Genomic DNA, 15,579 nt, shown 5'->3' with positions numbered 1-15,579 from the left:
CTAAACTAAACTAAACAATCCTTCCCAACGTCACACGACATACCAGTAAATGCATAGCTTCTTCCTCGTGTAATCTAAGCTGGTCGTAGATATTTCTAAATTTACTTTATCAAACAGAAATAGGGCGCAAGGTAGACACAAAATGACGGAGTAACTCTCAGCGGGACCTCAGGAGCTTCTCTGGAGAAATAGGACGAGCGACGTTTCGTGTCGGGACTGATAGTCAATGTGGACACGGTGGGACGAAGGGCATGTTCCTTTCAATCAATCAATCAAGTAAGAAAGAAAAGCACCTCAGTCTTATAGATAACCTATCTCGCTTACCCTACCTTAGAAGGGTACTAATCCAAAAGGCCATTCGTCCATTCCCTCAACAAATGTGCTCTGACCCAAAAATTAAGAGGCAATAGAGTCCATCCACATGCTTCATGTGTCTGTTGAAACACATAGACTATAGAATGAATCAATGGGGTATGCATAGTATTCAGTGAAAGCCCCCAGAAGAATTACTCTTTGGTGCAATAAACATCTCCCACTTCCAAATGAACACCTATAAACTCGAAGATGGACACAAAAAGCTGGAATAACTCAGCGGGACAGGCAGCATCTCTGGAGGGAAGGAATGGGTGACGTTTTGGGTCGAGACCCTTCTTCCGACCGACCCGAAACGTCACACATTCCTTCTCTCCAGAGACACTGCCTGTCCCGCCGAGGTACTCCAGCTTTTTGTGTCTATCTTCAGTTTAAACCAGCATCTGCAGTTCCTTCCTTGCACACGTATGTAACTTGAGATGAGAAAACAACACCCTGAGCCTGGATAGAAACAAAATTGTACCGTTTTGAGATAGCTTTGAATCAACTAACCAGCTGTTACTGTAATGGTGTGTAATTAGAGGCGTAATTATTAAGGGACTAACTGCAAGAATGAGCCCTGTAGTCACTGAATAATAATTTCTGTTTACCTGTCAAATACTCTGGGCGTATCCTTTCTATGAAATATTTCCATCATTGTAATTCAAAACATTAAATTTAATTTAATTCTAATTGAAAAAAAAATCCCGCAGCCTTGCTCTTGGACATTACTAACATGGATACACTGGTAGAAATAAGGCTCAAGTGCGGCATGGTGGTGCAGCGGTAGGGTTGCTGCCTTACAGCGCCAGATACCTGGGTCCAATCCTGGCTACGGGTGCTGTGTGTACGGCATTTGTACATTCTCCCCGTGACCTCGTGGGTTTTCTCCGGGTGCTGCGGTTTCCTCCCACACTCCAAAGACACACAGGTTTGTAGGTTAATTGGCTTCAGAAAAAATTGTAAATTGTCCCTAGTGTGTTAATCCTCGTGCTAGTGTGCGGGGATCGCTGGTCGGCACGGATACAGTACGCCAAAGGGCCTGTTTCCAAGCCGTATCTCTAAAGTAAAGTCTAAAGTAAAATAAAGAAAACACAATGTTTTACTGAACCTACGCAAGCAATTTGAAGGCATTACCGTAGGCATTATGCAATGCAGGCACTAGAAAATCTAAACTGTTCAGAGCTGCTTTCTAAAAAACATTAATCTTGACAACACCACGTGAAACACAGCTTCTACAGATTTTAGATACAGTTTCAATCAATCCGGTCACCATTGGGTTGCAGAGAAAATCATTAAAAGTGGTTGGCACGCTAGATTTCGGTTATTCAATATCTTAATTCGTGTTGTGCATCAAATTTAACATCAAATCAGGCTGAAGAAGGGTCCCGACTCAAAACATCACCTATTCATGTTCTCCAGAGATGCTGCCTGACCCGCTGCATTACTCCAGCACTTTATGTCTTTTTTTGGTAAACCAGCATCTGCAGTTCATTGTGCCTGAACCTGTTTCTTCCCAGCTGTTATCAGGCACTTGAACCATCCTATCAACAACTAGAGAGCAGTCCTGAGCTACTATCTACCTCATTGGAGACCCTTGGACTTACTTTCATCGGACTTTACTGGACTTTATCTAGCACTAATGTTATTCACGTTATTCCCTTTATCATGCATCTGTACTTTATGGATGGCTTGAATGTAAACATGGATTGTATTTCTGTTGACTGGTCAGCACGCACCGAAACTTTTCACTGCACTTCGATACACGGGACAATAAACTAAACTGAAACTCAACTGAATTAGAGGCGGTGAATTAGAATCAAATCAGGTGAAGAAAGAGTTAAAGTGTGGGAGATGAGAGAAAAGGGATGCAAAGTAATTGGAGGATTTACAATGTTACTTTCTTTACGTAATCTTGTACCTCCTGAGGGAATGAGACAGGTTTAAATAATTCCCTTTCTTTGTCGGAGTGCTTTATTGACAAGCCATTGGAAGTATATAGTATTATGGGATGCCTACATTTTCTCCGTGTTCTTCCGTCCCAATGCCGGAGTTCCATCATTCCGACAAGTGGTCCTGAAACATCGGGCCACCTTTGCGGCGACTGCAGAGGCCTCAATAGGCCCCGACCACGGGTGAACAAGAGGAAAAAGGACTGAACTTTGTTGCCTTCCCTCTCAGTGGGAAACGTTGATTCTGCTGTGAGGGGGATGTTTTTATGGTTTTATGTTAAATTCTATAGTGTTGTGTTTATCTTATTTGTGGGCTGCATGGTAACTCAAATTTCACTGCACCAATTGCTGTATGTGACAATAAATATCCTTTGTCGTTTGTCCTAGATATGGTAGACAGTCAGAACCTTTTCCCCATGGTGGAAATGTCAAAAACTGGGGAGCATAGCTTCAAGGTCAGTAGGACAAATTTTAAAGGAGATGTGCGAGGCATGTTTTTTACAGCGAGGATGGTGGTTGCCTGGAAGGTGCTGCCAGGGTTGGTGGTAGATACAATATTGACGTTTAAGAGTAATTTTGACAGGAACATGGACATGCAGCGAATGGAGGGATATGGGTTATGTGCAGGCAGATGAGATGAGTTTAGTTTGGCATCTTGTCTGGCACAGATATTGTGGCCGAAGGACCCGATCCTGTGCAGTGGTGTTCCCTGTTCTATGTAGGTATTAATGATGAATATATGATTGATAAGGGGACGTTTGCTCTGAATTACCAGCCTTAATTATTTGCAGCAAGTTGAATGAAAAATTAATGTGCAACACGGTGGCACAGCGGTAGAGTTGCTGCCTTACAGTGCTTGCAGCGCCAGACACCCTGGTTCGATCCTGGCTGGTGCTGTCTGTAGGGAGTTTGTATGTTCTCCCCGTGACCGCATGGGTTTACTCCGAGATCTTCGGTTTCCTCCCACACTCCAAAGACGTGCAGGTACAGTATGTTGGTAAATGTAACAATTGTCCCTAGTGTGTGTAGGATAGAGTTAATATGCGGGGATCGCTGGTCGGCGCGGACCCGGTGGGCCGAAGGGCCTGTTTCTGCTCTATATCTCAAAATTAAACTAAACTAAATCCTGAAAAATAAAGAAAGCTAAGAACCGGTTAGTATTTCCACAAAGAATTTGGAAGGGGACGTACATAGAACAGCAAGTCTGGACATTTGTGATCTCTTCTAACACCTAGAATCACTGTGCAGATGAATTACAGATCAATAATAGTGTTAATAGTTAACAGATAATTATTTTCCAAGTTAGAGTTGGTGCAGCTATTTTCTTTCTTTCAGGATATAAGGGGATTTATAAATGATCCTGGATTCACCCGCCATTCTGATGCCTGTGCACACTGACATTTTAATACTCTCTCCACTGTTGACGAAAGGATAGTCTCTTTATTAAATTATACATTTGACTTTGATTTTGACAGCTCACAGAAGCTTCTGCAGGCTTCATTCTTCGGAGTTCACGGACAACTCTTTATCGGACTTACTAGTTAAGACAGTTCGGGTGTCACATAAGCACTGAACCGATGTACTCCTGGTTTCAGTGTGCCTGACTTCTATTTCATTCCCCATGCAAGGTTCAGTTTAGAAACACAGCTTGGGAACAGGCCCTTCGGCCAAACGAGTCTGTGCCAACCAATATATCGGTCCACTAGTTCTATCCCACACTCTAGGAACAATTTACAGAACCCAATTAACCTACAAACCTGCACGTCTTCGGAAGGTAGGAGGAATCCGGAGCACCGCCACCGTGTCACCACTGCGTCAGTGTGGTGCCCTAGGACTCTTGTGCATTTTCTGACCTATGGACAAAATTGACTAATGGCCATCTGTAAAAAAAAGAACCTATTTATTACCGCACAGCACACTGGTGCAGCGGTAGTTGCTGCCTTGCAGCGGCAGAGGCCCGGGTTCGATCCTGACTTCAGGTTCTCCCCGTGACCACGTGGGTTTTCTCCGGGTGCTCCTGTTTCCTCCCACACTCCAAAGATGCCCAGGTTTGTAGGCTAATTGGCTGCGGTAAAATTGTAAATTGTCCCTAGTGTGTGTAGGATAGTGCTAGTGTGCGAGGATCGCTGGTTGGCACGGAATAGTTGGGCCGAAGGGCCTGTTTCTGTGCTGTATCTCTATACTAAACTAAAGTAAACCAGGATGAGAGCGAATTCCCATGACATAGTCCGAAGAAGGGTCTCAACCCGAAATGTCACCCATACCTTCTCTCCAGAGATGCTGCCTGGCCCACTGCTGGCTCCAGCATTTTGCGTCTAACTTCCGCGTAAACCAGCATCTGCAGTTCCTTCCTAAATACTAAACTTAGTTATATCTACTGTACCCATTGTTCAAGATGTGAAATCTTATACATCGGCGAGACCAAACGTAGACTGGGCGATCGTTTTGCTGAACACCTTCGCTCAGTCCACCTGAACCTACCCGATCTCCCAGTTGCTAAACACTTGACTTCTCCTTCCAATTCCCACACTGACCTTTTCTGTCCTAGGTCTCCTCCATTTTCAGAATGAGGCTAAACACAAATTGGAGGAACAGCATCTCATATTTCGCTTGGGCAGCTTACAGCCCAGTGATATGAATATCGATTTCTCTCACTTCAGGTAGCTCTGGCATTCCCTCTCTCTCTATCTCTCCCCCACCCAAGTCACACTAACTTCTCGTTTTCACCCAACAAACGGTTAACAATGATGGTACACAAAAATGCTGGAGAAACTCAGCAGGTGCAGCAGCATCTATGGAGCGAAGGAAATAGGCAACGTTTCGGCCCGAAACGTTGCCTATTTCCTTCGCTCCATAGATGCTGCTGCACCCACTGAGTTTCTCCAGCATTTTTGTGTACCTTCGATTTTCCAGCATCTGCAGTTCCTTCTTAAACAGTTAACAATGATGGCCTGTTTTCTTTATCATTGTTACTTTTTTGCGTATCTTTCATTCTTTGTTCTTTATCTCTCCACATCATCGTCTATATCCCTCGTTTCCCTTATCCCTAACCTGAAGAAAGGTCTCAACCCGAAACGTCACCCATTCTTCTCTCCAGAGATGCTGCCTGTCCCGCTGAGTTACTCCAGCTTTTTAAGTCTATCTTCAGTTATTCTTCATTTCATTTAGCCAAAGAAACATCCGAATAAAATTATTTTCCGTATCATAACATCAGAACATTTGGCCACTTTAAGATTCACCTTGCCTCTCGTTTTATTCTCTTGAGCAACAACTAATAGAAAGTGCTTTTTAATATCTCATTGTTGCTACAAATTGACAATTCTATCTGTTCGGTGTTAATAGTTCCCATTTTACTGCCACGTAAGATAACTTACTTTTAATATATTTTATCGATCGTTCCTCAAATTTAAATTTCTTTATCCATTTCATTCCTCCTCAATGTATTGTATTGTGATGTTTCTACTTTCCATTTTTGTTAAGCTTGCAGAGAGTTTCACGTTAATTCTTGGGGAAAAGGACATCGAAACAAGATGGCAGCCGTTAGTTCCAAAGGATTGGCAACTCGTAAATGTGATGTCCAACAAGGGGACATAACTAACCTTGCTTATCAGTCTTGTGTGCTTTGGACGTCATTCATTATAATACTGTGGAGGCATGGTTACAATGTTAGTGATTGATTGAATTGATGAAAACAGACCCTTCAGCCATCTGTGTCATGCTGTCCATCGATTCACCCTGTTCACACTAGTTCCATGTTATCTCACGTTTGCACCCACTCCTTACATGACAGGAGCAATTTATTTACCGCTTTGGGACACAGGAGGAAACCAAAGGAAACCCACGCAGTCACAGGGGGAATGTGCAAACTCCACATATGCAGCACTCCAGGTCAGGATCAAACCGGGGCATCTAACGCTGCGAGGAAGCAGCTCTACCAGCTGCGCCACTGTGCTGCCCTGTGACTAGTTCAGTTCAGTTCAGAAAAACAGCATGGAAGCAGGCCCTTCGGCCCCACCAAGTCCATGCCGACCATTGATCACCCATTCACACTAATTATCCCAATACACAGAGGCCAATTAACCTGCAAACCTGTACGTCTTTGGGATATGAGGGAAAACCCATGCACCTGGAGGAACTCCACAAGGTCACAGGGAGAACGTGCAAACTCCACACAGACAGCACTCAAGGTCAGGATCGAACCTAGGTCTCTGGCGCTGTGAGGTAGCAGCTCTGCCAGCTGCGTCACTGTGCTTCCCTTTGATTCTTGGGTATTTTCCGACCTATGGACAAAATTGACTAATGGACATCTGTAAAACATTTATCACCGCACAGCACAGTGTCACAGCGGTAGAGTCGCTGCCTTACAGCGCCTCAGACCCGAGTTCGATCCTGACCTCAGGTGCTGTCTGTACAGAGTCTGAACATTCTCCCTATGACTTTGCGGGTTTTCTCCGGGTGCTCCGGTTTCCTCCCACACTGCAAAGACGTGCATGTTTGTAGGTTAATGGGCTTCGGTAAAATTGTAAATTGTCCCTAGTGTGTGTAGGATAGCGCTAGTGTACGGGGATCGTTGGTCGGCGCGGACTCAGTGGGCTTAACGGCCTGTTTCCGCGCTGTATCGCTAAACTAAAAATCTAAACCTGGGAACATGGTGTAGAAGCAGGGAGGAGAGAACAAAACACTGTGACCCACCTGTCTTTAAAGAATCTCCTGATGCCGAAGGCAATGAGCTTGAGAATAGATTCAAAAACAAAGACAATGGTGAACACGTAGTTACAATACTTCAGAGCCTCTTCAAGGGACTGAGGAGAACAAGGGATGGAAAAGACATTGTTAGCATACTAACAGCAAATTATTGTGCCTAGTGGGATATAACACATCGATTATTAACATTTCTCAGTCAGACAAAAGCATGTTACATCAGCAATCAAATGACTCCCCTGGCAAAATGTACAATGTGATTTTCGTCAGTCCCAAATTTTCCAAGAGAGCAAATGGACATCTTATTTATAATACCCAAAGGTATAGACTTTGGAGATACTGTGCGGAAACAGGCCCTTCGGCCCACCGAGTCCTTGTATACTAACGCTATCCTACACACTGGGGACAATTTTTTTACACAACTTACCGAAGCCAATTAACCTACTAACCTGTGTAGGAAGGAACTGCAGATACCCCGAAGAGGGACACAAAATGCTGGAGTAACTCAGCGGGACAGGCAGCATTCCTGGAGAAAAGGAATAGGTGATGTTTCGGGTTGAGACCCTTCTGCAGACTGAGGGTCACGGGAAAGGGGAGCTAGAGATAACCTACAAACTTGCACATCTTTGGAGTGTGGGAGGGAACCGGAGTACCTGGTGAAAACCCACGCAGGTCACAGGGAGAACGTTCAAACTCCGTACAGACAGCACCCGTGGTCAGCATCGAACTCGGGTCTCTGGCGCTGTAAGGCAGCTGTGCCGCTGTGCCGTCCCAATATAATTTTGTGACATTAATAATGAGCTACCCTGCAAAAAGAGGGGGCGTATACTCTCGGCAATGTAAATTCAAACTAGTCCAAGTTCAAGTTCAAGTGAATTTATTGTCATGTGTCCCTGTATAGGACAATGAAATTCTTGCTTTGCTTCAGCACACAGAACATAGTAGGCATTTACTACAAAACAGATAAGTGTGTCCATATACCATAAAATATATTTATTCATGTGTGTATATATTTATATATATTGTGTATATATTTATATCATGGTATATGGACACACTTATCTGTTTTGTAGCAAATGCCTACTATGTTCTGTGTGCTGAAGCAAAGCAAGAATTTCATTGTCTACACTGATGGGCTGGAAGATTGTCTTTATGTTAACAGTCTGTAACCATCTTATGTTGCCAGTAATGGTGACGTGCAGGGCACGTTTTTTTACACAGAGTGGTGTGGGCCCAGAACGCATTGCCGGGGTGGTAGAGGAGGCAGAGAGAATAGCAGGGTTTAAGAGGCTTTTAGATGGGAACATGGAAGTGTAGGGAATAGAGTGATATGGATCATGTACAGGGAAATTAGAGATCAGTTTAACTTGGCACCATGTTTGACACAGACATTGTGGGCCAAAAGTCCACTTCCTGTGCTGTACTGTTCTATGTCCTAGTACTTTTCCAAGGCGCTACAGTGAGATTAGAAAGGTACGTCTGAGGCATCAGTCTAGTTAACCTCTATATCAGTTTTATAAATGCAGGGAAATGAGACGAATTTAGATGGGGCATCTTGGTCAGCATGGATGAGTTGGGCTGAAAGGCCTGTTTCTTTGCTGCATGACACCATGACTCTAAGCCCTATGAACCCTACCTATACAGTAGGCCCAGGGAAAACACAACATGGGTAATCAGTGGGTCAGGCAGCATCTGTGGAGGGAACACACAGACGATGTTTCGGGTCATGATCCGTCTTTAGTCACTTGACCTGGTAATTCGTAACCAAGCCTCTAAAATGTAAGTTTTTAACACCCTGGCATTTAAGGGGCTGTCCCACTGGGGTGACCTAATTGGCGAGTTTAGAAGAGTTTAGGAGAGTTTGAAAAGGTGTCATGTTGAAGACCTCCTTCGACTATGTTAAAGATTAGCTTCGACTAACTATGGGAAAATTGGACACCGAATAGTGGAGAGTGAAGACGATCCTTCGATCTCCTTCGACCTCCCTTCGATTATGTTGAAGACTATATACGACTACATTCGATTACTTTCGACTACCCTCGATTACCTACAATTAACATGCCGACCTACTACGACCTACTTCGACTAAACCTATGAGTAAAAAAATATCGATTTTGTTACTCACGGGCATTTTTCAGCATGTTGAAGAATACGCCGCGACCTAGCTGAGGTCTCGAGTACGCGGCGACTACTCTCAAGCATGAAGGAGAGTTACAAAGACCTCCTAGGACCTTGTGATGACCATGCTGTGAGTATGAGTCGAGGGCAAACTCTTCTGAACTCGCGGATTAGGTCACCGCAGTGGGACAGCCCCTTTACTCTTTTCCAGATGCTGAATTATATTTGCTCTTACCGTGGAATCTAGAAACAGGAGTTATAGCTTCCACCCATTTAAAGTCATAATCATAGAATCATGCCGCTTGGAAATAGGCCTTTCGGCCCAACGTGCCCACACTGACCAACATGTCCCATCTACACTATGTCCCACCTGCTTGTGTTTGGCCAATATCCCTCTAAACCTCACCAATCCACGTACCTATCTAAATATTACTTAAAAGTTGCGATAGTACCTACCTCCTCCAGCAGCTCATTCCATACACACACCAACCTTTGTGTGAAAAAGGTACCCCTCAGGTTCCCAAGTTATCTGTCAGGTTCTCAAAGGAACCATTTAGGACTGAGATGAGGAGAGATTTCTTCCTTCATCTTGTGATGAGGGCTGAATTGAATCTCTGGAGTTCTTCAACACTGAGGGAGTCATGGAGGCTGAATCATTGAATCTATTTAAGGTTGAGATGGATAGAAATTTGACCTGAGGGGGCATCAAGGGTTATGGGATGGAGTTGATTCCAGGATCAATACATCTGCCATTTTGATGAAATTTGATTAAATTTGCAGAAAGCTTGAAGGGCCACATTTCTACTGAAAGGCCTAGATAGAGTGGATGTGGAGAGGATGTTTCCACTAATGGGAGAGTCTCGGAACAGAGGGCATAGCCTCAGAATAAAAGGATGTACCTTTAGAATGGAGACGAGGAGGAATTTCTTTATCCACAGAATGGTGAATCTGTGGAACTCTTTGCCACAGACGGTGATGGAGGCTGTCAATGGGTATTTTTAAGGCAGTGATAGGTTCTTGATTAGGAACGGTGCCAAAGGTTTCAGGGTGAAGGCTGGAGAATGGGATTGAAAGGGTAAAATATGCCAGCCATGATTGAATGTCAGAGCAGACTCAATGGGCCGAATGGCCTAATTCTGCTCTTATGATCATACGATCCTGCTCCAATTGCTGATAATCGTAATAAAATAAAATTCACAAAGAGAAACATTTCTTTTAAAACATGCACTTATTGGAAGTTGAACTATGAAGCGTTATGATGGCATCACTGTGCTACTTTACCATCTTTATTAATGAAACTGGAATGTTGTTCAGGGCCACCACCGATTTTCCGGCACCCTTGGTTCCAGAGTCTCTCTGGATTATCCATTTTGCCGGACCAACCAAGGCCACGTCTTTGGGGGGGGGGGGGGGTGTAAGGGCCAAGATACCGGCCACAAAGTCGGCCATGTAAGTCGGCGATGGGAATCCCAGTCCTCGACCGCAGGTGGCAAATTCAACCCGCCGATCGGCCGTGGAAGTTGGTCGTGATCGGACGCCTCACCGGGTCTAGGCACCGTGTTTTTGGGGGGACTTCCGGGAGGGGGGGGGGGTTAGTCTGGATTAAAGGGGTGGGTAGACCACCAGTTGCCAGAAAATCGGTGGTGGTCATGGGCAATGAGAAGCATTTTTAAAGAAGGCCATGGGTGTTGGTCCACTTACAATTGGTTGGTGATAGTGCTCCATTGACATGGTGATGACATTGATGCCAATGATGAATGTGATGAACAGGTCCAAATAGTGGTTGGTGCACAATTTATGGATGTAAAGTCGAGTGGGGGAATAGTCAGCGTAATATGGTCTACGTTGAGCTTCTGCAGAGGAGACAAGAGCAAAGAACAGAAACTTAATTACATTCCAGAGGGTAAATAATAAACCTTTACCTTCACATATACGCACGTGTTATGCTATGTAAAACTGATCACATCAAATTACAGACACAAGGAACTTCAGATGCTGGAATCGTGAACAAAAAAGCACAAAGTGTTTGGACTAACCCAGCAGACCAGGCAGCATCTCTGGAGAACATGTACAGGTGACGTTTTAGGGTCGGGACCCTTCTTCAGACTGTTCTCTGCATAACACGCAACGAAAGAAGCTTTTCACTGCATCTCATTACATGCGACAATATACAAACTGTACTAAACTAAACTAGTCTGGGCCATAACGTCGCCTCTCCGTACTCTCCAGCGGTTCTGCCTGATATGCTGAGTTACTCTCTCACTTTGTGTTTTTTGAAGTAAAAATATGACTCAGCTCATTCTCAAATAATATCACGTTCTGGTTGACTAGATGTGATTTGTAACATAGGCCATTTCTCACTGTGAAACAGACCAGAACGCCCAGAGTTTAATTGTAACTTGTCGCTGATATTCCCATGACCAGACTACGATCTTTTTTAAATCACCAAGGTGGGAAATACCAGAGAGTGTGAGAAGGAGGATTAGTTTTGGTCGCCCCATTACAGGAAAGATGTGGAGGCTTTTGAGAGGGTGCAGAGGAAATTTACCACAATGCTGCCTGGATTAAAGGATTTCAGCTACAGGGAGAGGTTGAAGACATTTGGATAGTTTTCTCCGGAACGTCAGAGATTGATGGTAGACTTGATAGAAGTATATAGAATTATGAGAGGCATAGATAGGGTAGACAGTCAGAACATTTTTGCCAGAATGTAAATGTCCAACACTAGTGGGTATATCTATAAGGTGAGAGGGGAAAAGTCTAATGGAGATGTGCAGGGCAAGTGTTTTTATACAGAGAGTGGAGGGGGCCTGGAACGCAATGCCATGAGTGGTGGTGGAGGCAGATATAATAATTAAATAGTGTTTCAGAGGTTTTTGGATAGGCACATGGAAATGGAGGGAATAGAGGGATATGGACCATGTACACGCAGATGAGATCAGTTTAACTAGGCATCATGTTCGGCAGAAACATTGTGGGCAGAAGGGGCCATTCCTGTGCTGTACTGTTCCATGTTCTATGTTCTAGGGGAATGATGCTACCAGGTGTGGCACATCACCTCTGAGCATCCTAACCTCCAAGTGAACAGCAGGGAATCTACACACAATGCATGGCCAATGAGTTTAACACCTCCTCCACCTATCGTGTTCTGTGTCTGTATGGTGACCACAAATTTCACTGTACCAAATAAATGGTGCATGTGACAATGTCTCTTGTCTTGTCTCCAAATACACAGGAACATCTGAGCCCATGATTCACAGCGAGAGGATGAATGTTTCGAAAAATCATAGAAATGAAAGTGTCAGTGGTAAAACTCCACACATGCAACATCGTGCCTCTCATATATTATATATGTGTATATATAATATAATAGTGACATGAGAAGCCAATAATTGTTATTCACATTAATATTTACCAAATTAACGTTGGTCATTCAAAAAATCTTTGTTGCAAAATTTCGGGACAAAGACAACGATAAAGGTCTTAAACATACTAAAGGCGTGCCGACAGTCACAAGTATATCTTGGTCACGATCTGGGTCAAACTTGTTCCACTGAAAGTATTAAGAAAAATGCCATGCACATCCTGCATGCTTGTTTTTTTGCATTAACACATGCCATTTACCATGCACTGTTGCATTGCACAGTGCTAGGTCAGGAGAGATTTTCCTGAGGGAAGTCATAGCTGAGAGAACAGAAAACAATGCTGCAAAACTCGCAACGCCAATCGAAGAAACTTATCCCTTCCCACCTCAGTGTCTATTTTTAACGCATAACTATGAAGAATTTTTGCACTCCCTTTTCATTACTGAAGTACCTGACTTGCTCGTACCATGTGGCCAACCAAGAGTGGGCTGGAAGACCTCAACAGGTCAAGCAGGAGATTGAGAATCTCGTGACCTGGTATCAAGACAAAAAGCTTTCTCTCCAATGTCAGCAAGACAAAGGAGGTAGTGATCGACTTCAGAAAGCGAAGCGCTACACATACCCTGTTATACATTGTGCAGGAAGGAACTGCAGATGCTGGTTTAAACCAAGATAGACACAAAAAGCTGGAGTAACTGAGCCACACAGACAGCATCTCTGGAGTGAAGGAATGGGTGACGTTTCGGGTCGAGACCTTTTTTCAGACGTAATCATGTATTGTCTTTCTGCTGACTGAATAGCACGCAACAAAGCCTCAGTCTGAAGAAGGGTCTCGATCCGAAACGTCACCCATTCCTTCTCTCCAGAGATGCTGCCTGTCCCACTGAGTTACTCCAGCATTTTGTGTCTATCCCTGTTATACATTGATGGTGCGAAAGTAGATATGATTGAAAGCTTCAAGTTCCTCGTCGTAAATATCACCAGCAACTTCTCCTGGACTACCCATATCAAACCAATGGCCAAAAAAGCACACCAATGCCTCTACTTCCTTAGAAGGCTTAAGACGTTTGGCATGTTCCCAACAATTATATTTCATCAGGATGCATCACAGCATGGTTTGGGAACAGCTGCATCCAAGTCCGCAAGAAATTGTAGAGAATTGTGGACACAGCCCAGACCATCACACAAACCAACCTCCCTTCCATTGACTCCATTTACACTTCACACTGCCTAGGCAAGCCCACCAGCATAATCAAGGACCAGTCTCACCCCGGTCACTCCCTCTTCTTCCCTCTCCCATCAGTCAAAAGTACATAAGTGTGAAAATGTACACCTCCAGATTCCGGGACAGTTTTATCCCAGACAACTAGATATCAGGCAACTAAACCACCCTATCAATAACTAGAGAGCAGTCCTGATCTGCCATCTACCTCATTGGAGACCCTTGGACTATCTTTGATCAGACTTTACTGGACTTTATCTTTACTGGATGTTATTCCCTTTATCCTGTATCTGTACACTGAATTGTAAAATTCGGTGCAGATCATGTATAGTCTTTCCGCTGACTGAACAGCACGCTACAACAAGCTTTTCACTGTAGCACAGTATACGTGACAATAAACACAACTAAACTAAACATCTGTGGAGAGAAATGGACAGTCGATATTTCGGGTTGAGACCTTCATCTGGTATCATATGTCATTGTAACAGGCTGCCACTCTAAAATATGCCAGTGATACTTTGATCTACTTTCTCACTTGTAGATCCTACAAGTAGATCCTACTTTCTCCCTTGTTCATCTCAAAGGTGTTTCATTCTTCCCTGTTGTTAAAATGTCCGCTGTAACATTTAGGTTTGTTGTTGCTCTTATTAATTTAATTCTTCCCACTTCAGGCAAGAAGTAGTAAGGGTTTTTTTGGCCAGTCATAAATGAGCATTTTATTGACATAATAGTTATATTCATTATCTGTCATCGTAAATAAATTTAGTTTTGTTTTTCAGTTTAGTTTAGTTTATGTTAGTTCATTGTCACGCGTACAAGAGGTACAACGAACCACTTTTTTTTTTGCAAGCTAGACAATCAGCGGAAAAACTATACATGATTATATTCAAGCTGTCCACAGTTTATAGATACTGGATAAGGGTCTCGACTCGAAACATCACCGATTCCTTCTCTCCAGAGATGCTGCCTGTCCCGCTGAGTTACTCCAGCTTGTTGTGTCTATCTTCGGTTTAAACCAGCATCTGGAGTTCCTTCCTACACATAGGGCCGTATAGATACTGGATAAAGGGAATAATGTATCGTGCAAGATAAAGTCCAGTAAAGACGGATAAAATGTAGTCCGAGAGTTTCCAATAAGGTATATGGTAGCTCAGGACCGCTCTCTAGTTGGAGAGAGGATGATTCAGTTGCCTGATAACAGCTGGGAAGAAACTGTTGTACATCTATTCATTGTTATTATTTTATTATTATCAATTTCATAGTTAATTTTCACGCTGTAACTATACATGTTAATCCTCTGCAGTCTACAAACCAGTTTAATACCCTTTTCTGTTAATGATACAAATGAAATATCTGGCAAAGGTGAGGGAGTTGGTTAAAGTATAAGCAGGCAAATAAGGCCCAATAATCTCAAATGCACCAAGTTGGTGACACAAAGCCAGTTTTAATTAGCTTTGTGGGATAGTTTTGTGGCCAGGGGGTGGTCAACTGTTCCTGAGAGATGAGAGACTTTAATGGTATTTAGAAACAATGAATTACAGATGCTAGTTTACAAAAAAAAAGAACAAAGTGGTGGAGTAACTCAGCAGGTCAGGCAGCATCTCTGGAGAAAGTGGGTAAGTGATGTTTTGGGTGAGGGTCTCAACATGAAATGTCACCTATCCACATTCTCCAGAGATGCTGCCTGACCTGTTGAGTTACTCCAGCACTTTGTGCCTTTTTAATCAACGGAGTTTAGTTTAGAGTTACATCATGGAAACTGGCCATTCGGCCCGCCGAGCCCATACAGACCATCGATCTTTTCTTTACACTAGTCTGACTGACCTGTTGAGTATTTGCAGACTTCTCTGTTTTCTTAAGGAAAGGATCA

The 15,579-nt window shown here is 43.6% G+C and overlaps 1 protein-coding gene across 1 annotated transcript in view; it reads right to left on the bottom strand.

The window, feature by feature from the left end:
• Positions 1–15,579, bottom strand: part of cacna1h (calcium voltage-gated channel subunit alpha1 H) — a 167,904-nt gene that overhangs the window by 23,605 nt on the left and 128,720 nt on the right. The window contains exons 24-25 of the mRNA XM_033040491.1: positions 10,824–10,975; positions 6,996–7,105 (exon numbers count right to left, since the gene is read on the bottom strand). Of these exons, the coding sequence (XP_032896382.1) occupies positions 6,996–7,105; positions 10,824–10,975 (262 nt within the window). The remainder of the gene's footprint in view (positions 1–6,995; positions 7,106–10,823; positions 10,976–15,579) is intronic.

This window comes from Amblyraja radiata, chromosome 22 (genome assembly GCF_010909765.2).
Source record: "Amblyraja radiata isolate CabotCenter1 chromosome 22, sAmbRad1.1.pri, whole genome shotgun sequence".
Taxonomy (NCBI): domain Eukaryota; kingdom Metazoa; phylum Chordata; class Chondrichthyes; order Rajiformes; family Rajidae; genus Amblyraja; species Amblyraja radiata.
This window is presented reverse-complemented; position numbering and strand designations above follow the sequence as displayed.